Source organism: Zootoca vivipara, chromosome 7 (assembly GCF_965207765.1).
Source record: "Zootoca vivipara chromosome 7, rZooViv2.hap1.1, whole genome shotgun sequence".
In the NCBI taxonomy this organism is placed as follows: Eukaryota; Metazoa; Chordata; class Lepidosauria; order Squamata; family Lacertidae; genus Zootoca; species Zootoca vivipara.
In genome coordinates, this window is record NC_142590.1 from 45,658,671 (window position 1) to 45,685,842 (window position 27,172).

The window sequence follows — 27,172 nt, forward strand, 5'->3', positions numbered from 1 at the left end:
GGATAGTGGTGTGAGAATTAGTGCCCAACTAGGACCATAAAAAAGACTATGCTTCAATGGTGGCACTGCAATAGGTGGAAGACCTTCAGTGTTCAAAGAAGCCTGAGATATGTCTGTCTTTTCTTGCAAAGATAAGTTTTCAATAAAATAATTTGTCCATGTAGCTCTGCATTGCAGTCTCTGCTACTCCGAGTCTGCCTTGCAGTTGTGAGATAGTTAATCATGTGTAGCACTATACCAGGGAGTCTTAGGCGGGCATTTGTCTCCTCTTGCCTCACATCCGTCATAAAAACTATTCTAATCCGTAAGATCTAGCTGATGATCCAGCACCTGCCTACTCCAGCTCAAGATCTATCTAGACCAGGGGATCCCAAACTAAGGCCCGGGGGCTGGATGCGGCCCAATCACCTTCCAAATCCGGCCCGCAGATGGTCTGGGAATCAGCATGTTTTTACATGAGTAGAATGTGTCCTTTTATTTAAAATGCATCTCTGGGTTATTTGTGGGGCATAGGAATTCATTCATATATTTTTTCAAAATATAGTCCGGCCCCCCACAAGGTCTGAGGGACAGTGGACCGGCCCCCTGCTGGAAAAGTTTGCTGACCCCTGATCTAGACAAAAGCAGCTCCTACCACCATACAGGTGCTGCCCTTCTGCCCACCCACCACAAGTGCTGGAAGAGTCAGATTATGGAACAAGAGGTAATGGATTCTGTATTTACAAGGAAGTTTACAAAAATCAGACATAGGAAAGACAACACAATCACCACAGCAACAACCAGTATGAGGCTGTTAATGCAAGGAAGTCCAACCCATTTACCTGGGGCAGCAACACCCTTTTCTGGAACAAGAGAGGGCAATGTCACTGCAGGAATCCCATAGCATAAAGTACACATACTGGCAAATGCAGCCATCTTGCCCCTGCAGTCAGTGTCTTGATCCTCCGACATCCAGGATCTGGAACTTCAGGCAATTCATGGCTTCTTCACTTTTTTGACAGATGATGAACTGGAAGCAGATTCCCTGCGCTTTCTCTGTTCCAAGAAGCAGAAATGAAAAACAGGTGTTAACAAGAGGTCAGACCATCCGGGTCAGTGCTAGATGCAACACAAACCCTTTCCTGGAAGGTATCGGGTGTGCCCAGACAGGGAATTCAGGAAGAAAACCACCACACAACACCCAAGCAGACTCTGGACCAGGCCTGTTACTTAAAAGCCCTGGAGGAACCTCATTAAGCTTGTTTTTTCACCGTAAAATGGTCTTATAAATGACTCTAGTGACAAAACTAAGGATACAAACCCCCTGGTATGGGGCAGACCTTTCCTGAGCCAGTATTTCTGGGTTTGACACATAAAGGGAAGGAGTAGAGGTAACCACAAGCCTGCCTGAAGCTTGTGAATTAGCATTTAACGGGATTAGCAGATTCCACTGGCTGATGCATGACCCCTAAATCAGTCACAGGCCCCTCCCAAGGGCACACAGTGAAAACTTAGCAAAGAGTTGGGATGTCTGCAAATTGTACTAAATGTACCTGAAGTTTCCCCACCAGATCATCTGGGGAAGAGAGTGCAATGCAGAAAAAGGGGAAATGATCCACAGAAATTATCAAGTAACATTGGCAGCTTAAGGCCAATGCAGGAAGTGAAAGGCATTTAAACAAACAAACAAGCAAGCAAACAAAAAGCCACCACCCTCTCCTTTTCCAAGTCCACAGTGAATGGAGGAAAGAAATTAAAATGAGGCCTCTTGGGAACCACAGGCTGCCATCCACCACCTTTCCTTGTTTTAAATGTTCCAGGCATAAATGATTGAGAGCCTGCATTAATAATGAAGCCCCCCCCCCCACTTCTTGGGGATGCAACTATCTCCGTGGCAGAAAATGCATGCCTAAAATAGGAAGCCCCGGTTGATCCAGCAGAACTGCCTTCAGTGGCTTTGATTAGTGGGGAATGCGCACCACTTCGTTAACTGGCACCCTGTGAAAAACAATACCTAGAATTTTGGGAAATTAGGAGCAAAGGTACATTTAAAGCAGCCAGCCCAACCTGGAAACAAAGGAGTGGGGGCCTGAGAGCTTCCCAGGGAGGCTGCCGAATTAATGGGGATGAGCGCATGTGTTTGATAATCTTTATATGGCAAAAGAGCCATCTTTCAAATATGTCACAAATTCATATTAATCACCTTCCCTAGCTTGGCTCTGCCCGTCGCCGTGGGCAAAAACGGAAAGTGTCTGGTTAGGAAAAATGTTCTACATTGTAATTTACAAGAGCCTGGGAACCTGGCTCCCTGTTAATGGAAAGGAATGATTTTAAAATGAGAAAATATATATTATAAAACACACACGTATCGTGATACAGATACACATTTATATAGACGCTCAAGCGAGCTTTCTAACTCCATCTGGAAGGAAGGATGTTTGATGTTAACAATGTAACTTCTCACTTTCAAGCAGGCTCAGAAAACAAGGAGCCGGCAGGAGTTCAGATAAAGGCAGCTTAAAAGTCAAATGATTCTGACTCTGAACCCGAGACTTCTTAGAGGCAAGGTCCTTTCCTTTCCCCATTAATGGGCTGACTTGTGAGCCCAGGAACAAAGTGCGCTGATGTGAGGAATTCTGAGGAGAGTCAACTCATTATGGATGGGCGAGTGGAGTCTGAGTCGCACAAATCAAAGGCTCTAATCTGGAGTAACTGGCTGCACTTCTGCTTGGAACTAATTTGTTCCCAAGTTATACTCACCTTTCACCCTGCAAAGGCCCAGAGTAGCGTCCCTCCTGGGTCAGCAGAGCAATGCTCTGGGGTGGGGGTGGGGAGAAGGCTCCCTTCACTGTGGGCTGCCAGCAGTGGGCATCATGACATGCCCACAGCAGACTAACCAAGGCTGGGGTGCACTGGGCTGGCAGTAAGGTGGCCAAAAGCTGAGCCTAGGAAGGTGGATATTCTCTTCTATTTTTTTCCAGCCTGCGATGAGAGGGAAATGTAGCACTAAAAGCCTAGTGGTGTCACATGCTTGAATGCTAGACCATCTCTCCTACAGAATTACAAAAAATAGTCCACTTTCCATTGTAACAGAGCTAGCACCCCAATTGAAATATTGAAGAAGCTTTGGGGAAGGAACAATTGCTCCTCTAAGGTTCCTGTGTAGTCTTTCAGGTCCACACCAATGACCAGCAATTTGGTTGCCATTCACAGGTGGTTCAAATGCCTGTATATATTATTTGGGATGAGAGAGCATGTGGTGGGTGGGTTAGTTGCTAATACAGGATACAGTGGGGAAGATTCCAAATTCATTACTGGGAAGGCGGTGCTATCAGGAGAGGCAGCAGAAAACTGGAAGCTAGAACTTTTGGAAAATACCAAACAAGGCACTTTTTAATATGCAGAGAACATGGTGAAACATGAAGCCAAGATGTGTTTCTCCACATACATAGTAGCTCAATGCCAGGCATCCATGAACTTAACAAGAGCTGTTGGAGACTGGCATGATATTTTATGTGTTCTCTAGTCTACAGAATCACCCTGGCTGCCAGGGTAAAGTCCCAATAGACTTCAATCTGTGTGTTCTGTGGTCTTGTCTTTTATGAATAGCATGGATTGGGGAAAGACCACGCTACTGGGGCTGCAAGCATTTAGTGAGTGTTTTATTTGTTACACTTTTCCACACAGGAGCTCAGAATGACCATTTAACCTAGCAACAATTCTATGTGGTAGACCAGCCTGAGAGATGCTACCTTGCCCAGGTCACTCGGTGAGCTTCATAGCCAAATAGGGATTTGAACCCAGGCTTCCCATGTTCAACCCCAATAATCTAGCCACAAAACAACAATGGCTCCCAAGTTTGAGAATTGCAGAAAATTATCGCCCACTGACCATCTGTTTAAGCCAATGTCCACTTGTTCACTCAGGTGGTGTCATATACATAGAGACAGGCAGTAGGGAAAATACTCTGGATACTTAAGTCATGGAGCAGAATGGTTCTATGCCCAAATAACTCCAGCAGCAGGATCAGCTCCCTGAAAGGCAGGGAGAGAGACACACACTCCATCGAAAGTGGGGCAGCTTCTCTGATTGGCAGCAGTGTCATTCCACACACACCCCAATGACACCACTCCCCCACATACTTATGCCCCTCCCCTCCATCTTGGCAGCAACAGTGAACCTCCCTGGGATGCCCCCCTCCTGCTGGGTGGAATTTCTTTCCCCTCCAAAGACAGCATAAAGTGGTCACAGTGTGAATGCGCTTGACCTTTTGTCTTGGACTAATCTAATTGTGTCGTCTTTGTGTAACCAGCCGGTAAAGGTCAGAGCTGTATTTAACAGGGGGGCCCTTTAGGTACCAAATTTGCCTTGCAGTGAATTAACTTGATTATATTTCTTTCAAATATGTCAGAGCCCAGGTCACATTAACCCTCCTGGTGCTGCGTTCATTCTTTTTGTTCCTATTCCAAGCATGGAGTTGGAAAAGAACAGCACTGGGGAAACATTTAAGTGCAATGTTTTGCAAACAGACACAAATCAGTGAAAACTCTCTAGAGCAGGCATCCCCAAATTTCAGCCCTCCAGATGTTTTGGACTACAATTCCCATCTTCCCCGTCCACTGGTCCTGTTAGCTAGGGATCATGGGAGTTGTAGGCCAAAACAGCTGGAGGGCCGCAGTCTGGGGATGCCTGCTCTAGAGGAAGAAAAGCATTCTGAACTGGCCTGCTGCTGAGGCTTGCTGAACCCCCCCACCCCACCCCCAAAGCAGGTGAGAATTTATGACACAGCGATGTGGGGCTCAATAGTATGGTCAAGCCCATTCAGTAGGAGAAGCCTCTAAGAATGAGCGGTTACTCAAAACTCCATGTCACCTTTAGAGCTTACAGAGAAAGTTTCTTGAATATCAAAAAAAGGAAAGCCATTTTTTAAAAAAACATCCTGACACACTGCTGTGCCAACATACTGGGACAGCCATTATGCAAGGAAGCAAGAAGGGTTTGGTGGTCAGCTGACTAATGACCTGATCATATCCATGTTAAACACGAGTCATTGGATTAATCCCATTTACTCCACTGGAAAAAACTTCCTTGCACATAAAACCATGGAGTGGAAAGACAGAGACTCTCCCTTATTGAGAGGAGATATGATAGTCATCTTCAAAAATTTGAAGGGCTGTCACATGGAAGAAGGAGCAAGCTTGTTTTCTCCTGCTCTGAAGGGTTAGATGTGGTGGACTCTCCAGGGTTTTAAAGCAGAGATTGGATGGCCATCTGCTATGCATGCTTTAGTTCAGATTCCTTCAGTGCAGGGGGTTGGACTAGATGACCCTTGGTGTACCTTCCAACTCTACAATTCTTTGATTCCCCAGTGACCTTAAAAGGTATTGGTTTGCAGTGATATTGTTTCAAGCAGGCCTAAAGAGGTGCAAGGGCATGCCAACATCCATATATACTCACCGAATTGGGTGTGAGGGGAGCCCCCACCACATCAATGATCTGCTCCTTTGCGTCACCCTTGCTCTCTTCAGTGCACAAGCCTGACTGTCCATCAGCATGTGAGCCACCATCTGTGCTGGGCCCTGTGCTACCCGCTTTGGCCAATGCCTCATAGCGGTGCCGCAACATCTGCAGCTCATATTCACAGTTTGCGAACGCTTGCTTGAGCTCATACAGAAGCACAAGATCACTGCGCAACTCGTTGAACATCTGGACAATCTCCTCTGTGGGCATCGGACTCAGGTCTGCAGGAGGCAAAAGGAAGAAAGTTAAACAAGGGAACTCTGTCCCTTACCAGCTGCAGACTGCTCCAATGCTCCTCTGCAGGTCTTTGTTCAGTCCAAACCTTCTAAAGCAGAAAGCATTAAAGAGTCAAGTCCTTTATTGCCCCAGATGTAGCACAACTGGGAAGTTTTGCCTGCATTGGACCCCACTGCCAGCCAAGCTTTCACTGCTGTGCCAAGCCAGAGATGTAAGGACAGTCTAGATCAGTATTTTGCAACCTTGGGTCTCCAGCTGTTTTCGGACTACAGTTCCCATCGTCCCTGACCACTGGTCTTGCTAGCTAGGGATGGTGGGCGTTGTAGTCCAAAAACAGCTGAAGACCCAAGGTTGGGAAACATTGGTCTAGAAGGGAAGGCATCAGTTGGGCAACCCCATTAGTACACAACCTGAGCAAGCCACCGGAGCCAAGCATTATTGTACTTGCTGAATCCAGGGAGTCCACTGCCTCCCCTATCCAGGAGAGGCTAGAGGGGGGGGGTGTTGTATTTTTCCCCTTAGCCAAAGGGCAGGCCAGGTATATCCCCACACAGGTCGCGTGGGACCCATCCAGAAGAGGAGCAACAAGGAAGCACAAAAGCCAGGCAGAGTCTCACAGACAATGGCCACTAACCCCTTTCACAGTACCTCTCCCTGCACGAAGAGATTTGCCTCCTTAATACTGGGCTGTCACTCTCGATGGCTTAAAGAACCCAAACAAGAGAGAAAGAGACAAAAGACTCTGTTCAAATACTTTTCGACTGGGAGGAATTTTTTGAGGGGGGATATTCTTGTGCATCATCTTCTGGCTTTTACCCCTCTGCTTCTTCTTCTTTTTTTAACAAAACACATAAGATCTTATTTTCAAACCCATTCACATAGTGTTATTCAAGGAACTGGCTGTATTACTTGGGGGAAAAAATAGCCCCTCGCGACTACAAAGGCTTTGCTCCATGGGTCTCTCTCTCTCTCTACCTGCCCTCTTTACTCACCTACTCCGAGTTCCATCAGCATCTGCTCCAAGGCTTTAATCTTCTTCTGTCCCACGGAGCTCGGCAGTTTCATCTGGAATACAAAGGTAACAGCCACACAGCTCTGAGCTAGCCCTCACTCACAGCCGCCTAGTTCAAACGGCAAGGGAGCTTTGCTTTTTATAGTGCACGGGGGGAAAAGCAAGCCAAAGAAAGAAAGAGAGAAAAGGGAAATCAAGTGCTGGGAGAGGGAGGCAGAAAGAAGGCCTGAAAGTTTGCAGACGAGGGCCAAGGGCAGGGACTGAAAAGCCTGGTCGCAAGGGCTTTTCAGTTCCTCCCGGTGCCAAGATGCGGAGATGCACAGCTTTACAGCTTCCATGTGCAACTGAATTAACAACAAAAGTTCTGCTCCGCTTCGAACCCTCTCCCGCAGTGCCCTGCCCATCAAAGAGCTCAATTACACAGCAGCTAATGTGCGATGCTGCCCTACTTTACTTGCTCTTGCCAGCCTGATTAGACTCGTGCACTAACAGACTTCCTTCTCCCTTTACCTGCCGAGCCCAGAGCCGTGGGATTCATTTACAGAGCCAGTTTTCTAACAAAAGACGCAAAGAGGCACAAAGAGCACACACACTAACTCAATTGGCAGAAGTGTGAACATACATTCACAGTGGAGCTGAGGGGGGTATGGGGAGCAGGGAAGTATTAGGCAGGGGCAGGGAACCCAAGCTGGGCATGAGATCACGCTTAGCTAAAAAAAACCAAAACCACCCTCACTACAACACTACGGGCAGGAGCAACTCAGAACAAGTGCTAAGGAAAAGTACAAAGAACTCAAGCACAATTTCAAGTGGGAAAAGGGGACTTGAGCACACAGGGGAAACTAGCCAAGCTAATGGCCTTCAATCACACCCTTTGGGCTTACAAAAACCCAAGTATAACAAGGACTACCAGGAAGGGCATCGACTTTAGATACCTGCCTCTTTCTCTTTCTGCCTCTTGCCCTTTTCTTACACAAGCAGAAAGTTGATCCCTGCACCATTGCTCAGTTTCCAGTATCAGATCGGTGCACCTTCATTTTTCAATAAGAAATATAGGTATCAGCCTCTTTCAAAGGGCCACTTCCAAGTCAAGAAGATACTGGGAGCAGGTAACTGGAAAAACTCCCCAGTTGCTTCCAGCCTCTGACCAGTTAAAATAATTTAGAGCAGATTCACATTACCAACTCGCAGGAGGATTATGTCATGTAAAGCATCTCTCTGCAATGACAAATATGTGTGCGGCTGCCAACCTCATGGACAATCACAGCATGGTTACAACCATCTTGTAAAAACAATCAACCTAAAATCAGGAAAGACGCAGCACAGATACTTACATAAATCAGCCTCACCTGCAACTGCAGTGTGAGAGGGAAACCGATTTCTACTGGCTGCCAAGGTAAGCCAATCAGAGGCCTGGTTTCAGGTAGGCACTCTCAGAATTCTCATGAGGCAGCAATAATTTTTGCCTTCTCTTACTCATTACTACTCCCCATAATGCCCATCCCTTTGCAGTAGGTTCTCAGAACTTCAGGCCAGAAACAGGGGTTGTGAGGAATTCCCAAATCTGCAAAGGGCAGGCAGAGGTTTCCTTAGAGCAGGGTTTCCCAAACTTGGGCCTCAAGCTGCTTTTGGACTACAATTCACATCACCACTGGTGCTGCAAGCTAGGGATGATGAGAGTTGTAGTCCAACAACAGCTGGAGACCCAAGTTTGGGAAACCCTGCTTTAGAGTATGTGGAAGTAGCCAGAATGAGATGTCTAATGGGATTCTGAAGGTGTCAACAATAAAACATGAAAGATTAGATTCTTAACATATGGTACCCTGCTTAAGAGAACAGCATCTCCTCATAAGGCAACACTATTTCATCACATCCTGTTTTGAGGCTCTTCATGTATCTTTAGATAATCTACCCCACCTCACTATATAGGTTTTCAAGCCAGTAGAACAGGCATTCCCAAACTTCGGCCCTCCAGATGTTTTGGACTACAATTCCCATCTTCCCCGACCACTGGTCCTGCTAGCTAGGGATCATGGGAGTTGTAGGCCAAAACATCTGGAGGGCCGCAGTTTGGGGATGCCTGCAGTAGAACAACACTTGTATGGCTGGGATCTGGGGGGAAGCCATGTGATGCTTTCCGTTCAGAATAAGCACCTTTCCTATCTGAAAGAGCTTTGTTAGGTTTCTAGCTCACTCCTCCCTGCTAATCACAGCTCCAGATATGCTGTCTTCTATATACTAGTAGGAGGAAATAAGGAGGATCTCCTTCATGTGTCAATCAGAGCTCCATCAATGACAAGCAAGGAAGGGCTGACAGCTAGACCCAGAGTCTTTAAACAACCAGGATTATTGCCTTGCTATGTTTTGGTCTGATATATTGGCAGCTTCAAGAATAGGAAGGGACAGAAGCAGTCTGGATGGATTTAGATGTACCAATAGACCGCAGAAGAAATACGAGGCCAACTCAGGAAAAGCGGGACTGTTTTGAGTTTACTCTGCTTTAGAGAACATCAATTAAGCTTTCCTTTAATTTTGGGGGAGGATTTGGCCTGTGAACATGAAAGCTCCATTGGCTTCTTCAAGCAAGAGTATATTTTAATTTTACCGTCATTAAGAAAACGTTATGATTTATGCGGCTGCTGTCGAACTAATATCTTTAAAATTTAGCTGGCTAAGCCAATTCATCTTTAAGACTGATGAAGGTTGATTGCTCTCTATGCAAAATGTATTAAAACTAAATGAGGAGTCTATTACTCACAGGGCGCTGATAATCTGTTAGGTAGGCTCCGTTAGCCTGGCTGTCTCAACGGCAGGGGAAGGCCCAATGCTCCACTCACCTCGGCAGCCAAAAGCACAGGCAGCTAAAAAGAGCAGGCATTCTCAAATCCTGCAGATTTTTGGTGCAATCAAGTCTGACAGAACTCTAAGGCTACAAAATGCAGGACTCTGATAAACGGTGCTGGTTTTGGCTACCACAGGGACCTATTCCCCTGGCTATGTGTGGTGTTCCCTCAAGCAGGACCTGTGACTAAAACTGTTGATGTTCTATGCGCTTTTCTGCTTGCTTCAGAGACCTATCTAGGTTCAGGAGTGAGATTCAGCACTATTTGCCCACAAAGAGATCTGGGTAACCCAACGCCTCCAATAGAAGTGCCTTTCTGACACGACAGTGCCTGTGACAGAGCTCACTAAAGTTCCCCTAATCCAGGAGTCCCAAGTTATTGCCCTAATAATGTGCATTAAGTGTCCACATTCCGCATCAGCCCTTCAGCAGAGATCCCGCTACACTGGATAAGAAGAGATACAGATTCATTCCTAACTCTGTCAATTAACCCTTTCTGCTTCAAAAGGATGCTTGTATCAATTTATGAGCAAAACTGGGGATGTCAATAGTCACATGTTGGTACATGTACTGAAGGCTGATGTAAACCCAAGTATGAAGTTGATAGTAGTAGCATGTGCAGTTTTGTTCCTACGCACACTTCTCCATTTCCTTCCCAGACAAGTCTTGCATGGATCTTTAATGGGGGCAGATTAATGCAATAATCCAGCTGTTTAGCATTGCTCTTTGACTGGATAGTGCTGGAAGCAAAACATTGGGATGAGGCACAGAACTATAGGGCTGAATCAGTTTGACAAAGATGCTTCTGAAAAAAATGTTGGTGGCCATTAGCCACCTAGATGGAATCTGCAGGCTACATATCTGAAACGACCATTCTGTATCTTGCAACACATCTCAGCTCAAAAGGGCAACACTGCATGTTGGGACTTATGGCAGATTGAAAGCCTTCAGGAGCAACATTAGATTAAAGGTGGCCGATCACAACCTGCTGTTTTCCACTAGGCAACAAAGTACTTCCCTTAGCACCCCTCTGCAACACCGGATAAAGTTCATTGTTAAGCAAGTGCAATGGAAGGATTCTTGAAAAGCATGTAGTGTCAGGCCCTCCCTCTTTGTAACAATCTATTAAAATTATTTATTATTAACTAAAGTCCCCAAATAATAATATCTCAAAAAATGGATTGCTCACATTGAAGAAGTGATTAGCTGGAATTTTTGAGGTTAATATATCTTGGATTCTCCCGTCTTCTGACAACCTCTCCCTGCAGCCCTCTTTGCAACGCCAGCTTGTGCTTATAATTATGCCAGCATCACTTTTGATTTAGGGACTCTGAGCCTTTGTCCTTGCTATAAACAACCAGTAAATGCATGAACTGTGCAGAAAGAGAAAAATAAATAAAAGGGCAACACTCCAATATATGAATCAAGGCCACGTGACTGGAAGAAGAGAGCAAGTTTGCAGAGGGGCAAGTAGGTGGGACTTTCTCCCTGAACCACCAATGAGACTGGCAGGGAGCAGACTAGTAAACAACCTCCTAGTTGCCAGAGTAAGACAATGAATCAATACAGGCAAGAATATTCACACCTGGCACACTTCCAAGCCCTCTTATTTAAAAAAAAGCAGTAAAACAAAGCATATGTTCTTACACCAACAAAGACAACTAAAAAATAGAAGAGCTAAAACAGTCAGTTGTTTAAAAACTAAAAAGTTTGAGTAAACAGGTACACCCCACTTGCTATTCACATGGCCACAGTGTAGGTGCCTAACATAGCTGTGGGTGGGGAACCTCAGGCCTGGGGCCAAGTGAAACTATGCTACAATGAAATGATTCTATGCCACAATGATTGAGGATCCTACCAGACACTGTAAGAATATGTGTAAGCATGTGTGTAAGGGCTATTATGAGCATATTATTTAAACCATTACCATTTTCCTTAAGCCTGCTCCGAATTTTAGATACACTGATTGAGATACATTTAGGTCTCATAAAACTCTGCAAGGAGAGTGCCACCACATTTGGGCTCAACAGAAGTCCATGGTCCAATTGCAAAGCATTCAAACAAAAGTGCCAGACTCTTGCAGCAACAAGTATCAGAAAATCTGTCTTCTTTTTTCTACAGCTTCCAATCAGGTACTAGCAACTTCCCTGGAACTAGAGTTTTTTATTTCCTGTTAATTGCTCAAGCCCTGAATTGCTTTCTTTTTCACTCACAGAAGTGTCCAAACTGGCTTTAAATTCCACACTATGCTCACCCTAGAGAAGTGAGCTCATCCTCTGTTGTATTTAAACCTGATCAAAGGGCAGATTTTCGTCTGCCACTCTTCAAGCTTTATTGTAAAACAATAATCTACTAAATGCATACCATCAGCCATTTTTATGCTGTCCTAGATTTACTGTAACCATATCTAAAGATTCACATGCAGAGCATGATCCACTTTGGGTTCTGAGCCAGCGGCTCTGGAATCAATGGGCATTACACACAAATACTGTACGTCTGTGCAACTTCATCTCATTTCAGTGAGGGTTGCACAGAAAGGAATTCCTGGTGGGTTTCCACCTCCATCCTCAACTCCCAAGATGGAGATAACTTTTCCTCACCCTGTCTTTTAGGAATAAGACACAGACCAAAGGATTTCAATTAAAAGCATTTAGATTTAAGTCATCCATTAGGAAAGGTTTTCCTGTCAGATCACTACAGCGATGGAACAGGCTGCCCAAGGAGGTTGTGAAATCACCTTCTCAAGCTCCAACTGAGTAATTTCCTTTGAAGGATAAAGCGAGCAGCGATGCAGGCATTACCCAGATAAGAGGGAACCATCAAATTGTCCAGGAGCATTAGGATATTTTCCATATGGGTTTCCCTTCCTTTATGTGACCCAACATCCTCTTGGCATTTTTCAGTCACAGCTGCAGGTTGAGTAAAGTTCTTCCTTTAGTATTTGATTGTTCACAGCTATGCAAAGTATTTACGCTTTTCAGCTGTTCTTTCCTTTATGTAGAGTCTAGGTTATTTTTGTAATGACAGCTCACTTTTAAGGAAATTCTTTCACTCACAGCTGCATTTTACTATACGCAAATCACAGGAAGATTGACTCTGATTGGGAACCAAATTCCTCCAAGATTACTTTGCAAAAATTACTTCCAGGCCATGTTAAGCAATCTGGCACATGGCTAGAAGTAATTCTGGCAAATAATGGTCTCTAGCAAAACTTAACACCTTACTACATGGGTACATGCCCCAAACCCAATATTCTTAAAGGACCAGAAGCCTTTCAATGTCCAACCTTCTGCCTATAGCTAAATCTCAGAAGTCCACTATAGGCAGAATTAATAAACATATATATGCAAATATTATTAGCAAAACTAGTAATTCAGGTATTTGTTTATTTAAAGATTTACATCCCACCTGGCAGGACAATTGTCCTCCCAAGGCAGCATATAAAACCAGTAATAAAACATATGCATTCAATCATATAATTAAGTCATTTAAAGTAAAAGACAACTATTTTTAAAAAAGAATTTTAAAAGTTGATTAAAATAAGAACATCTTAAGGATCCTTTTATGAAAGCAAGTAAAAGTCACTTCATGGGTGGGGGGCATGATCATATTCCATAACTATGGGATCACCACTTAAAAGGCCCTTTTCTTGATACCCATTAGCCTCTAATCTACAGTTCAGAAAATATGGTGCCCATAACTGATCATAAAGCTCAGGCTGGACTTAGGACTTCAATCGCAAAAGCCAGCACTTTAAATTTGGCCCCAAATGCAGGGAGTAAGTGGGTGCATGCACACTTGTACATCCTTCATTGCGCATTTGGTACATTTGTGATCAGGAGCTTTAGCTTATGAAATCTCATCTTTCAATTAATCAAGGGTGACAGCCATTTGAGGCATCACACTTACACGACAAAAACTTCTGCTTACCCTTCCTTTCCTCCTTCTGCAATCTCCCCAAATTTCCTCCAGAGAGCTGGGAGACCCTTTGGAGCAGATGGGGAGAGGAAATCCTATCCATTGGCATGACAGTATTACACAAGCCCCACATTTTTTACAACCAGTCTCCCATAAGTAAAAGATTTGAGAACCACCGCAGTACTGGACATACTGATGAAGGGTTAGAAGAATACTTCTGACTTGTATTGCTTCAGCGCTCAATATCTGTTAGTAAAACAGAGATGACATTCAAATCACACTTTCCGCCCATCTTGCCACGTGCTCCATGTCCCAAGCTATTATCTCACACATTTGTGTAGTGGAGTCTAGCTCTGCACGCTGTTACTACATGAATGTGTCAGTAAAAGCAACAAGAACACTTCATCTTTCTAACCATTGGAAGTCTTTTCCCATCGTGGCAACATACAATTTCCGGCTAATAAGAAGGTGCTGATTACCATCAGCTTATCTCACCAAAATGCCTTGCAGCACAGTCAATACTAAAGAGATAAATTATTAATTGTTCCAAGTAATTAAATTTATCAAATCCAAATAAATATTACTGGTATTTTATGTAACTGCTTTCAAGGCTCGGCCTCTGAAGGGACAGTATTGATCAAGCGAAGAAAGACAGATGTTTCCCCCGTTAGCAACTGATGAGGTCTGGCTCTGCATTAATGTCAGAGAGAAGGCGCATGGCCAAGGGCCTCTGGTGAAGAGTAAACAGGCAGCGCACACAACCGCTTCAAAGCGAAACAAATCAAATATTGAGAACATGCATTTAATATATACACATACCTAAGCCGCCCCCCTCCCTCGTGCCAAGCTTTGACCAAAATACTCGTTTATCTTGAATGCGTAGTACAATCCTAGCCCCCACCCCATCCCCGTGCTCCGAGAAAGCAAGCACCACAGTAGATTGTACCTCATTAATCAGTGCTAAAAAAGTGCTCAGTTGGCTAGTAAATATTTAAAAGCCAGTGAGGTTGGATGTGTGAATCAATGGGAATGAAAGCTCCCTCTCCCCCTATTTCTTTTTAATTGGTCTGACCACCAATTTGTCTACAAGATCCTAGTTAGCAGGTAACAAGTAAAACTGCCGGCTGGAAGCCTTTCTTGGTAGAAGGTGCCCAGCTGTGAACTAAACAATTGCGCCACAGCATCTCCCAGTGCGCTCCCTGGCTCTGAGGCTGCTAAGAACTTTCTTTTATCCTACTGTTTTTGCCTCATTATCAAAGACTTAGCAGTCTAGAGTCCAGACCTCTTGCCTCATCCCAAAGACTCAGGGCAAGAGCCCCAAAGCAGAACCCAAACACACACCTATTCTTTGCCAATGTTCTCTTTAGCGAGGAGGATAGGGTAGCAAGAAAATGTATCAACAAAATTGCCTGACAAAATGTATATTAACACAGAGGGAATATTAAGGTTAAATATATATTTTAAAAGTCCACATTCAGAGAGAACACAAATTTAAAGCCTTCATTCTATTCTAAGCTGGCAGCATGGAAGTCTACAAGAATAAATTAATTTCTCCCCCCAAAAAAGTGAGGGGAGATATGAAATTTTTGCACACATTTCAAATTCACTGGCACACAATATATTTGAATCATACAAAACTGCCCCTTTTTCAAAGTGACTACTGTCTAGATTGAGGAAGGGAAGATTGCTTTTGTTCAATTCTTTAAGGACTACAATGATCAGGTTTGGTCTTTTGAAAACCAAATTCAGCTGTTAATTTCTGATAATTAACTGTAGAAGCAAAAGATCTGTACAGAACGTGTAGTGACAACTGCTCCCCCCCCCCTCAAATTTCTCTAAAATCCTGATTGCCAGCACTTGGTTACTCTGCAAGCTTTAAAAGACTATTATCGAATTAAGGAAATTATCAGGAGTAGGAAAGAGAGTACAGGACATTATTAGGGCACTTCCAAACAAATCTGTTAATTTGTAAGATCTTCATTAAGCCAGAACTGGGGGAGCACTGGTTTTTTTTATGATATTCAAGCAAATCGTTTCCCTCACTATTATGCAGAAAACATCATGTTGATCTTAGATACAAAGCTGCCGCTTGCTTCTCCATTGCAACAAACTGCAGAAGAAAATCTGAACAAGCTGTTTAGAAAGAGGACTTAATCCAGGCAGTTAACAAATCCTCTCCCAATTGCTCCCCAGGGCTTCCATGTCTGCTCACCTTTGCGTATGTCACACTGCACACCATCTCCAAACCTTGTCAATCAAAAACAGAGGTGGGAGTGCTGGCACCAAAGAATATACTGGCAGAAATAACAGCCCAATAAAGCCAGCTTTTTCCAATCCAGGCCAACACTTAGAATCACAATCACTTGCAGAAGCTTTGGAAATGTCACACAAATATTGGTAAAGCCTCCAGACTCCATGAGTGCCAGCAGCGTAGAGAAAACTATTAACCCTTGAAGACAAGAGGCCCAATTAAGATATTGTGGATACAGCATGGCTGCAGGAATGGCTGGGCACTAGTGCACTGATGTTAACTTAGCATGTTATCCCCCCATTCTATGCTGTTCTACCCTTTGAATGTTGCCAGCGAAGCAAAGGATCCAATTACAAAGCAATGGCAGCCGTGCTACACTCCTAATACATGAACTGGGACCTCAGACAAGGTTAAATGAGTGGTCAAAGGCCAATTCTCATCACCCAATATCTTTTCACCCAGTGATTCCCTAGCCAAAACAATGGTGATATTTAATGCCAACATATCCCAGTAATGGAGCTAGATTTACCAACAACCAGTCTTGCCTTATGACTATGGACTTAAATTTTAGGCATCTCAAGATCTTTGAAGTGGGGGAAACTACAGTTTCTTCAGGTTTGGACAAAACAAGAAATTGCAGTTTAGAACAGAAGCTTTCAATCTCCTCTCTTCACTTGCAAAGGGGTGGGAAGACCATGTAAACCCAAGGCTCATGCTCATAGCAAACAAACCATGGTTTGTTATTAAGGCTGAACCAAGCCATAGCTACTCACCTCCTTGCTTCTGCTCCAAGCAGCATTCCAAGGCATGTACCAAAGTTACACCAATTAACCTACTGTCAGCAACAGATTTCTCATATATGCACTGTAGCCCATTTGCTCTTCCTACTGTATTCCTACTGCCATCATTGATTAGCTTGCTCAGTAACAAGGAAGGGACCTGATCTGCAACCACTTGCTCAAGAACCTTGTCCAAGGAGGGGAGCTTGACAACTGGCTGGTAGTTACTTAAGATTTTCCGAATCCAGGGAGGGTTTCTTGAGGAATGATTTCACCATTGCCTCCTTCAAGCAGGCAGGGACCACCTCCTCTCGCAAGGAAGCAGTAATCACCTGTCTCCTCCTTGTTAGTTTTTATCAGCCAAGAGGAGCAAGAGTCCAGAGCGCAAATGGTCACCCTGACCAATCCAAGCACCTTGTCCACATCAAGCCTTCCAAACTGAAATTCATCCAATACAACAGGTCTAGACAGTGCTCAGGATACCCTTTGAAATTCATATATTTTACTTGTGGACTCAAGATCCCAACAGATGCAGGTGATTTTGTCCTCAAAATGCATTGCAAACAAGTCACAGTAAGCTACCATTGGTTCTATCACCTCCTTCAGGCCAGACTGCAAGAAGCTCTGCCTGACAGCCCAACAGGGATACAATGGAGAAAGCAAAGTATGCCTTCTTTGCTGCCTTCACTGCCACTGTGTATGCCCGATGATGAGCCCTCACCTGTGTTCAGCTACATTCAACTGGAGTTTTCCTCCATTCACATTCAAGCTATCTCCCATCTTGTTTCCTCACCCTAAGCTCTGGAGTATAACAGGGAGCCAAGCAAGCTCCACAAAGCAGGTGCGATCATGTCAATAGCCCGAGCCATTCAGATGTTCCAGAGGTCAGCCAAGGCTTTGACAACAGCACCGGTCATATCAGCTGGAAAATCGCCCAGCGCTGACTGGAAACCCATCGGATCCATCAGCCTCTGAGGGCGGAGCATCCTAATAGGTCCCCTGCCTCTGAAGAGGGGAAAAGGTTCTGAAAGTCTAAATCTTAACAGGAAGTGATCTGACCATGACAAGGGACTTGTGTCAATATCCCCCACTTTCAAGCATTGGGCCAATGACATGATGGGACAGCCCCATGAAGCCCTGAGTCACCCCAGAGTCAGTTACCTCAGCATGGATGTTGAAGTCCCCCAGAACCAACAGTTTGGGAGTCCTCAACACAGCCTCTGAAACCAGCTTTGTCAGCTCAGGCAGGGAGATGGCTGGGCAGTGAGTGGGCCTAAGCTGCACCTTACACCTTTGCCTTGTTTATCTTTTATAAAAAGAACCATTATGTAAATGGGGGGGGGGGAGAGAGAATGGGGAAACAGAAAGTTATTTGCCAAGTTAACATTGTATTATAAAAATGCCCTCCAATTAACTTCAAAAGAGGCAGAAAGTTAGTTACATGTCCCAACTGCTTCTTCTCATGAAGAATGCTGCAAAATCCAGGTGTCTAATTTTTATTTTAAAACTACCCATGGGAACAGTGCTGTTCACAGAAGACAAAGCTAGCTTGTGATCCATTCCCAATGATTTTCCCAGGACTCTTCTCCTGGCTACATATTCTGCTGGGGCCCCATTATCAGGCATGATAACATGACCTCAGATGGAAGCATAAAAGCGCAGAGACATATTCAGAAGAGTTGAGGCTTAAGGAGCAAAGAAACAAGTTCAGCCATGCACAACTGGCACCTCTAGTGGGCCTCTAGTGCAAACACACAGCTATTATTTCTGAGACCAGCCAGAACCCACATTGATATTACAGCCCAGACTCCAATGGACCTTTAACAGCTTTAAAGGGAGAATAAAAGGGAAATGAAAGCAATCAAGCATCCACACAGGGCTCCAACGACCAACATAGTAGCCTACCCTCTGACTCCGCAGTGTGACACCTGCAGACTTGAAGTCCGGAAACTTGATGCCAGCAGTCTCTGGGACAGCCTAAAAGAGAAAGAGACAGCATATGTTGAGAAAAGGAAATGCAAAAGGATGTACAAAGACCACACTCTGACAGAGAGCCAGCTGTCAATGTCTGCACTAAGAAGGACAGAACTCCTTAGTACAATTGCATGGCCCTGCTAAGGAAGACTGGGGAAAACCATGGATTTTGAGAACTGCACCCATTAATTTTAATACCTTTTAAATTGCCAAAGGTCGCTTTGATATATTAAGATATCAACAATTTATGCTAGTACAAATCTAGCTGTACTAGGAACGTACTGAAAATTATGCAGGAAAATTGCATCTAAAACAACCAGTGGGACATGGAAAGGGTTTCATAGCGCTAGGTGGAAAAAAATAGCCCAAACTATACTGACATAACATGTGACACTGTCCTTAAAAGCAGCACTACCCTAACAGCAGTCTCTTCTGGATGAACCACAAAGATTTTACTAGGCTAAAATCTACAGGGCCTCACACTAGCTAGGACTGTAAGAATGCTATTCAGGTCTCCCAGGTCTCCAAAATCTGGCTTAACTTTTACATCTTTGTTTTGCCCAATTCCTGAAAACAGACTCCAATAGATAAAATTACTTTTATGAATCATTTTACACAAAGTTAGTCAATCACCACACTGATTTGCTCACTGGTTTAAAATCTGTTTGCTTTGATCCATTCTGGATTATTTTAGCCTCAATCTTTTTACTATGCTGCATACAGTAGAATGCACATTGCTACCTGAAACCCTTGCACTGACAGAACATTCACCTTAACACTACACTGAATGCAACCTTATAGTCTTGACCTGTAGAACTCACAACACACTAGTATAACTACAAACCTGGACGCAAAGCAGGTTTTAAAACCCATGGTCCCAAGTGTGGATATATTTTGGAGTACAACTCTGAAATGCAAAGTTATGACTTCTCAAAATCCTGAGAATCTAAGATTTGTTTAAGAATACAGTCACATCTCATGTTGCGTCCGCTTCAAGTTACGTCTTTTCAGGTTGCATCCCACGCCGAACCCTGAAGTACTGGAACGGGTTACTTCTGGGTTTTGCCGTCCGCGCATGTGCAGAAGTACTAAATCACGCTTTGCGCATGCACAGAACCACTGAATTGCGATCAGCACATGCGCAGATGCGGCGCTGCGGGTTGCGAACATGCCTCCCGCACATATCACGTTCGCAACCCAAACGTCCACTGAATCTTTAAACTCTCCCCACCTGATCATTGCATGTTTTCTGTTCCATGTATACAGCCAATAAACCAGGATTAGTATCACTTTCCGTTAATTATTTAACTTCTGTACCATTTGTACTAAACAACTTTACTCTTCTTGTTCTAGCCATTTGTTCCCTGCATGAACTTCATGCTGTGGGGAAATATACCCATCTCATAGTGCCTTGCATTTTTCACCAGGAATAATGTCTTTCTCTTCTAGCCAAATATTTTCCCATTACAAGCTAAGCATGTAATTTATCCGCTGTTTAAACACTGCAGATTCACAAATGCTTCAATACAATAAATTCTTGGACAATTAAGCTATAATTTTAAAAGCGTGTGTGCATATCCTCAGCAGAGGAAGAAAGAAACCCAGCATAATAAGCTCTATTGCAGATCCCTCTATCTTTGCCTCTTACTTAATTAAAAGGGAGCTATAGTAATCCTAGGAAGCTGCTAAAGCTGACTGGAAGACAGAAGACAGGGGCTGAGCTGGATACATATATGTTTGGATACATATACGCTTCTTAAAAGAAAAATTGTCACCAGTCCAAAACATCATTCTATTGAACATCTTTTTTTAAAAAAAAAAGCCTTTCCACCCAGAAATTTCAATATTGTAAAGAGATAATACCGTGGATCATCCATGAGACAACTGATATATTCTGTGAACCCAAGGAAATACTGATGACTAGTACAATAATCACTGAGATAATTCGCTGAGCAGGAAATTATCTCCCATCATTTAGCAGTAAACTTTCTTACTTGTGTTTGGCCAAGACCTAACCTGTTGAAGCTATGCAATTTGGTTTTCCACGTTGCAAACAAAGGAAAGCCCCCATTCACAGCCCAGGAAACTGTGTTGATTACAACAAATTAGTTATTCTATCCCTTCAGGACACCGGAGGGAAGATAATATGACAAATTCCCTTTACCATTTGGCCCTTCACCAAAGAGTTAAAATCCAGGAGCAGTTTTGGGCATGCCCCTACCATCTCCCCTTGACAATTATCTGCCTAATCCCTAATGAAAATGAGGGACACACTAACTCCCTCCCACACTGCACAGTCTGTCTTCACCTCACATCAGAGCAATTAAACAGGTTGCTATCCCTCACACGCCAGCATGAGCTGTAAATGCTTCAACCTCAATTGACTCTTTGGTAAATGACTTCCCTTTGTTGAGATGATGCTGATACAGCCCTCAATTCAAATTCTTAGTTAAAATGCATTTTTTCCCCAAGAAAACCCCACACACGTTTCCCTGCTACAGTTGGTAATTGACTCCTAATGGACTCTGTCATGGTTGAAACAGCACTAGTGCAACAACAGAAGCTGCCTTCAGGAGCCCTGAGGTGCTTACCTATAGGCAGGCACAAGGGCCCCAGGCAATACCGGGGGAGACAGCCAAACACGCCTCAAGCATTTTGAGTGGCTATATTTGATTCCACATGCTGCATGGCATGGAACAAGAGGCAAAGGGAAACTGAAACCACAAACCTTCAGGGCAGCCCAACCCAAGTCAGCCGAGCAGTCCTAACAAGCAGTAAGCCTGTAGTGACACAAAGTGGTGCACACTTTTTTTTCTTTTCTTTTTTAAGTGTGTAGTGGCTTCTTCCTACTCATCTCACGCCTTACAGCCATCTGAAAGGCAGAGTCCTTTCCCCAGAAACTGCATGGTGTCAATGCGGTAATTCCACAGTGTATTCTAAATAAAACACAGTGCTAGATATTTCATATATTATTAAGACATTCTGTTGTTCCACCACTCACAACCTTTAAATCATATTGTGGTCTAATATTTCATAGAATGAGTAAGAAGTTCACAACTGAACATAGGAAAGGTAGAGGCAAAGAGGCACTGCATTTGCATTGGTATTTTTGTACACCACCTTGGTGTTCTATGTGTGGGTGGTATATAATTTTTTCTTAATAAATAAATGAATGTCAATGTCCTTATGTTATCCACTTATACCTACCATCTTGAGGTTTTAGGAAGGCATTAAAACACTTGTTCTAGGTGAGGGCAGGAACATCAACTAAAGATCATTCTCTTTTAACATTTCAAAAATATTGGCTTAAGCCTAGATTAGAAGAGCTTCAATTCCTCTGCAAGCCTGTCAATTATGCCAGACCCAGAAGCTCTGGGAAACCCGAGAAGGGAGTTTGACCACTACCTCATCCTGTAATTGTAATTTTTTAGAAGAAACCAGCTGAAAAATATGCTTCTTTCAAATTTCCTTAATCTCCCCCCGTGTTGCTATGCTGCATGGCACAAAGAAGAGCAAGTTCCTTGCTGTGTATTCACTAACCACTGAACTGCTTGCTCTCTGAGAGGGCTTTGCATGAGTCCAGTTTCTCTCCTTCCTAGTGCAGCACTTTCAAGTCCTTCCAGCTTAACCGAAATCCCTCTGCAGCTTGCAATATGATTGAAACCCAACTTTTCTGCACACCCCAAGAGATATGAGGGTCTAAAAAGAAACAAATAAAAACACAGAAACAATGCTTATATGGCGAGGACCGGCAAACCACCCCTCACTCCCTGCCCCAGGCCGTGACAGACAAATGGCAAGGTTGAGCCCTAACAAAGAGGGCAGGCACAAGATATTTACAGGCTTCTCCGTCTCTTTCTTCTGTGGCAGCTTCTTCTTGGGTGCCTTGCGCTCTGCACGTCTTTGTTCAGTGGTGGTGTCAGCGGCGGTGATGAGTTTCTGCAAGTCTTGTGTTCGCTTCTCCCTCTCTTTCTTCCTGGCTTCGATTTTCCGCAACTCCTGGATTAGATATTCCTCCTCTGACACCTACAGGTGAAAAGGAAACATGACTGGAAAAGCAACCCAAAGGGGACACTTAATGGCAACAGATGTGTTTCTGGCCTGGGTTTCACCTGCCCTGTGGTCTTCTGGGAACCAAGTAACATTCGGTACTACTAGAGAGACAAAAGCAGCAACAATGTTCTCACCCAAGCAATTTTTAAAGGCTCATGAAGCCTTGAAACAGTAGATTCCACAGCCAATCAGATTCCAAAGCTCTCACAATGTACTGTATATTCCTGCGTATAAGACTACTTTTTAACCCAGGAAAATCTTCTCAAAAGTCGGGGGTCATATTATACACCAGGTCGTATTTCTTATATGGCGAGTATATCCCAAACTCTATATTTTAACTGGAAGAGTTAGGGGTCGTCTTATACGCCCAGTCGTCTTATACGCCAGAATATACGGTATATAGTAGACTGTAGTATATAGATTCTACATTGTTAATGTCACTATTGCATTGTCTCTCTTATCTCCTGCCTATAAAAGGGCTCTTCACAGTCTCGCTTTCTTCCACCACACATAATTTACAAGTCCCTGCCTTTCCTTTCTTGGCCCCTTCCCCCATTTTCAGCACACAGGCTGCCCTAGCTATACCCCCACAGATACGCCTGCTCACAGAGCTTTCTGAGTGTGTTTAACACAGTCAAACCTACCTTTCACTTTGTTTCATTTCCTCAGAAATATGAATGTTTATTAACATTCTCAGCCAATACCAGATCAGGCAGTTGCTGCCAGCACCTTCACCACCAAACTACAAGCTACAAAAAGATGCCGTGCCCAGGGTGTTTCATGAAAGCAACCGTTTTTCTCCAGGTAATGCAATTACCCATGCAGTAGTGCAGGCATGTCCAAAGTCCATTTCAGGGACCTAATCTGGCCCGCCTAATCCAACCCTAAAAAAGCTCAACAATTTCAATCCTAAAAAAAGGCCAACAACTTTGGTCAGCCCTTTGGTCGGCCCTCACAGCCCTTCACTTCATCAAATCTGGCCCTCTTTGAAAAAAGTGTGGACACCACTGCATTAGTGAAAAGAAAAATATGCTAAATGCATGGTCTGAAATCCAGAGATAGAACCTGACAAGCGTAATCAGCACTACACTTCTATCCTTCTCAGAAAAAACTCAAATAAAACGTATTTTAACACATTTTGTTTTCTAGTACTTATTCCCTTATTCACATTGATTACTTAATATGTGTATGCCCATTACTTGATAAATCACGCTTAAAGGATGGCAGGTGCACCTACTACACGCTACCTGCAACAGGAGTCACATTAGCAGCTCTGAAGGGCATTGGGGAGTACCCAGGAATGATGAGCTATTGCTACAGATCCAGTGTAAGATAATGTGAGGCCAGGCTGCCTTGCAACATTTCCTGACATTACCTGCTCTGGTGTCCGATTATACAGCCTCTCTAGCTGTTCTTTCCGGCGTCTTTCATGGCCAGCATCAAAAACAGGGATTTTCAAGTCAGTGCCTGGGGTAGCACGGATGTTGGCCAGCTTGGCACAGATGTGATAGTAGCGCTCCTTTAGATCTTCCACTGACCGCTTCTAAGGAGAGAACAAGGATACAACTGAGCTTAAAGAAATCTAACACCATGAAAAAAATAGCTTAAAGTTATGCAACATGAACAAAGCATCAGAGAAATGTTAGGAAATTGATTGTAATCAGCACCAATGAGTAAACTCTATCACAGGAAATAGTTTTATTTATTTCCAGTACAGTATCTGCAACGCATCCAATAACTTATGGCTCTCTGGACAGTAACATCTGGGCCTAGGTATCACAACACAAGACGGTGGTCCCATGCTACATACAAGGCTTTGTTGCTCTTCATTCAATAATCACAAATCAAGACAGGACTGCATATTCTGGGATCTTCCCTCACCAATACAATTTTATTAAAAATATAGCCATTCTCCAAAATCCTCTGTTCCATGTCCCCTGATTCCATGGCAACATCTTTACTAAGACTCTCCATCTCACCTTACTTAATTAGTTACCCAGCAGTAGAAACCCTAAAATTATTTTTCTAGCTTAATCTACTTAGTTCTTCTCATTGGACCTGCACATGACGTCAGGTGTAGGGCAAGTAAGGGTGGGGATTCAAAGGAGCTACTGGGAGCTTAATGTGGTTTCCTTATTGTTCCTTTGCTGGAATAAGGGAGGCTCCCAACCAGGGGGCCCAGGGCTGAAAAAAGGAGCACACCCACCTGCAAACATGTGTCTACAGGGAGAGTACAACTCCATCCAGCACAGCCTTTTGACTGACCAGGAGCACCTCTGTTTTGTGTGGATTAAGTTTCTATTTGTTCACCCTCGTCCAGTCCATCACCGGTTTAGAATCAAGACAGTTTCCTTGAATTTAGGTGGAAAGGAGAAATAGAGCAGCATACTGATGACACTGAACTTCAACACTCCAGACAACCTCTCCCAGCAGTTTCATGTAAATGTTAAAGAGCATGGGGGACAAAACACAACCTTGAGAGACCCCAAAGGTCAAGAGCCAATATATCAAACAGGAGTCCTCCAGCAACACCTTCTAGGTTCACCCCTCTAAGAAGAAACAAAGCCATTGTAAAACAGTGGCTCCAAGCTGCATTCCAACAAGGCATCCCAGGTTGGTATTGAAAGCCGCTGAAAAGTCCAGCAGAACCAATTCCTGGCATGTCATCCACCAAGGCAACCAAAGCCATCTCTCACCCATAACCAGGCCTGAAACCAGATTGAAATAGATCTAGATAATCCAACTCATTCATGATCTGAGATTCCAACACACACTCCAGATACCTTGCCTCCTAGGGCGGACCATCTTAATCACACCCACACACCCACTAAGCGAGTCTAAGCTCCACCAAGGAGTGATCTGACCATGATAGTGGAACTAACAGAAAGTTTCTCCACACTAAGATCACCATAATCCAATCCAGCACAGAAAACCAAGTCCAGAATGTGCCCTGCAGCATGGGTAGGACCAGATGTTACTTAGGACAGACTCATGGTTGTCATGGCATGAAAACCTGAGCCAGTCCTGACAAGACATCAGCGCAAATGTTGAAGTTCTCCAGCACAACAAGCTGAGAGGACTCCAACACCAAGACTACCCCTGCTAGCTCAGGAAATGAGACAGCTGAGTAACAGGGTGGGTAGTACACCAACAGAATCCCTATTCTGTCCTAGCCATCCCACCTTCAAATGCACACTGTTAAGATGACTCTCAGCACTTAACAACCCAGTTTTCCCTTGCTTTTGTAAGTCTCTTACCCAATGCAGCTGGTGTTTATAATGTTTCACACAAAACTTCAGGAAGAGAATTCAGGAACCCTTAACAGGCATGTATTATTTTAACCAGCACATTGCATAGTCCATGTCTGCAGATCCTTAAACTGGAAATAAGTTTTATTCAACAAACTGCACCATGGCAACTTCACTGTAGACGGTATTAGATGACAGGCACCTACTTTGAACTGCTGGTGGTCATAACGGTCATGAATGACCACAAAGCGAAGATCAAACCGTCTGGATAAGTCAAAGAGGTGGTCTGTTTCAGCTTTGGTCCAAGCATCATCATGAAGGTACATCTGATACTCCTGTTCTGAGTAAATTGGGATTTGCACTGTCTGCAGAAGGAAATAACAGACTGAATGAGACAGCTCGCACAACAGGCTCCCCCTCATCTACATGCAGGATTGTTTCATCTAGCAGGATTACTCTGAAGTAAAACAAACCCATGATTTCACAGGAAAGAAATCCAGTTGCCTTCTTCTATGCCCCAATCACAAGTACCGTATATTCCAGCGTATAAAACTACTGGGCGTATAAGACGACCCCCAACTTTTCCAGTTAAAATATAGAGTTTGGGATATACTCGCCGTATAAGAAATACAACCCGGCGTATAAGACGACCCCCGACTTTTGAGAAGATTTTCCTGGGTTAAAAAGTAGTCTTATATGCAGGAATATATAGTATATTCAAAATGTAAGCTTTATTTCCCACATCCCATCTTTGCTGCCACCCAAGTGATAAAGTGGAGGCCGCTAGTTCCATCCATTAACTTTATCTGTTACTCAGTGCTGGGCCCCCAATGTTTAAGGGGCAGAGGAGGCTGAGCACACAGCCCAATGTGGTGCAGCTTTAGTGGCCGGTTCCTTCAGAGCACTCAGCCTCCTCCAGACGATGCAACATTGCACATGCGTTACGCATGTGATGTCACACGTGGCGGGCCCCCTCAATCTTGGGGGCAATTGCACCTTTACTCAATGCTATCTCCTTAGGCTAAAGGGACTACATACAACAGCTATTAATAGTCACAGATGTGTTCCCAGTTGATAATCTACTTTTTCTGCTTTCACGATAACACAGGGGGGGGAGATGTACAGGTGATAATCATATCTGAGGAATGTGCCTCTCTCCTACACAACCTCCACTCGGGGCACTACATCAGAAGTATAGAAAGCAGAAGTGCAAAGCTTGTTTAGGCATCCAACAAATGTTCAACTCTATGCTGGGGGTGCCAACTCTACTGGAAAGAATTTCAGGTTCAGGTTCTCATGTTACAGTATAATAAAGTTTGCAATGCACCTGGTCCAATCTGCCCTCACATAATTTTGTGT

General features: G+C 43.9%; 1 protein-coding gene and 1 pseudogene across 2 annotated transcripts in view; both read right to left on the reverse strand.

Annotated features, from left to right (window-relative positions):
- Nucleotides 1–689: 689 nt before the first annotated feature.
- The window catches only part of DMAP1 (DNA methyltransferase 1 associated protein 1), a 34,226-nt gene continuing 7,743 nt past the window's right edge, over nucleotides 690–27,172 (reverse strand). For both annotated transcript variants that reach the window (XM_035121852.3, XM_035121853.3), the window contains exons 5-11: nucleotides 26,020–26,178; nucleotides 23,941–24,108; nucleotides 22,353–22,538; nucleotides 18,444–18,515; nucleotides 6,729–6,801; nucleotides 5,437–5,720; nucleotides 690–1,035 (exon numbers count right to left, since the gene is read on the reverse strand). In XM_035121852.3, the coding sequence (XP_034977743.1) occupies nucleotides 976–1,035; nucleotides 5,437–5,720; nucleotides 6,729–6,801; nucleotides 18,444–18,515; nucleotides 22,353–22,538; nucleotides 23,941–24,108; nucleotides 26,020–26,178 (1,002 nt within the window). In that variant the 3' untranslated portion in view covers nucleotides 690–975. The remainder of the gene's footprint in view (nucleotides 1,036–5,436; nucleotides 5,721–6,728; nucleotides 6,802–18,443; nucleotides 18,516–22,352; nucleotides 22,539–23,940; nucleotides 24,109–26,019; nucleotides 26,179–27,172) is intronic.
- On the reverse strand, nucleotides 16,625–17,796 carry LOC148685056 (uncharacterized; annotated as a pseudogene).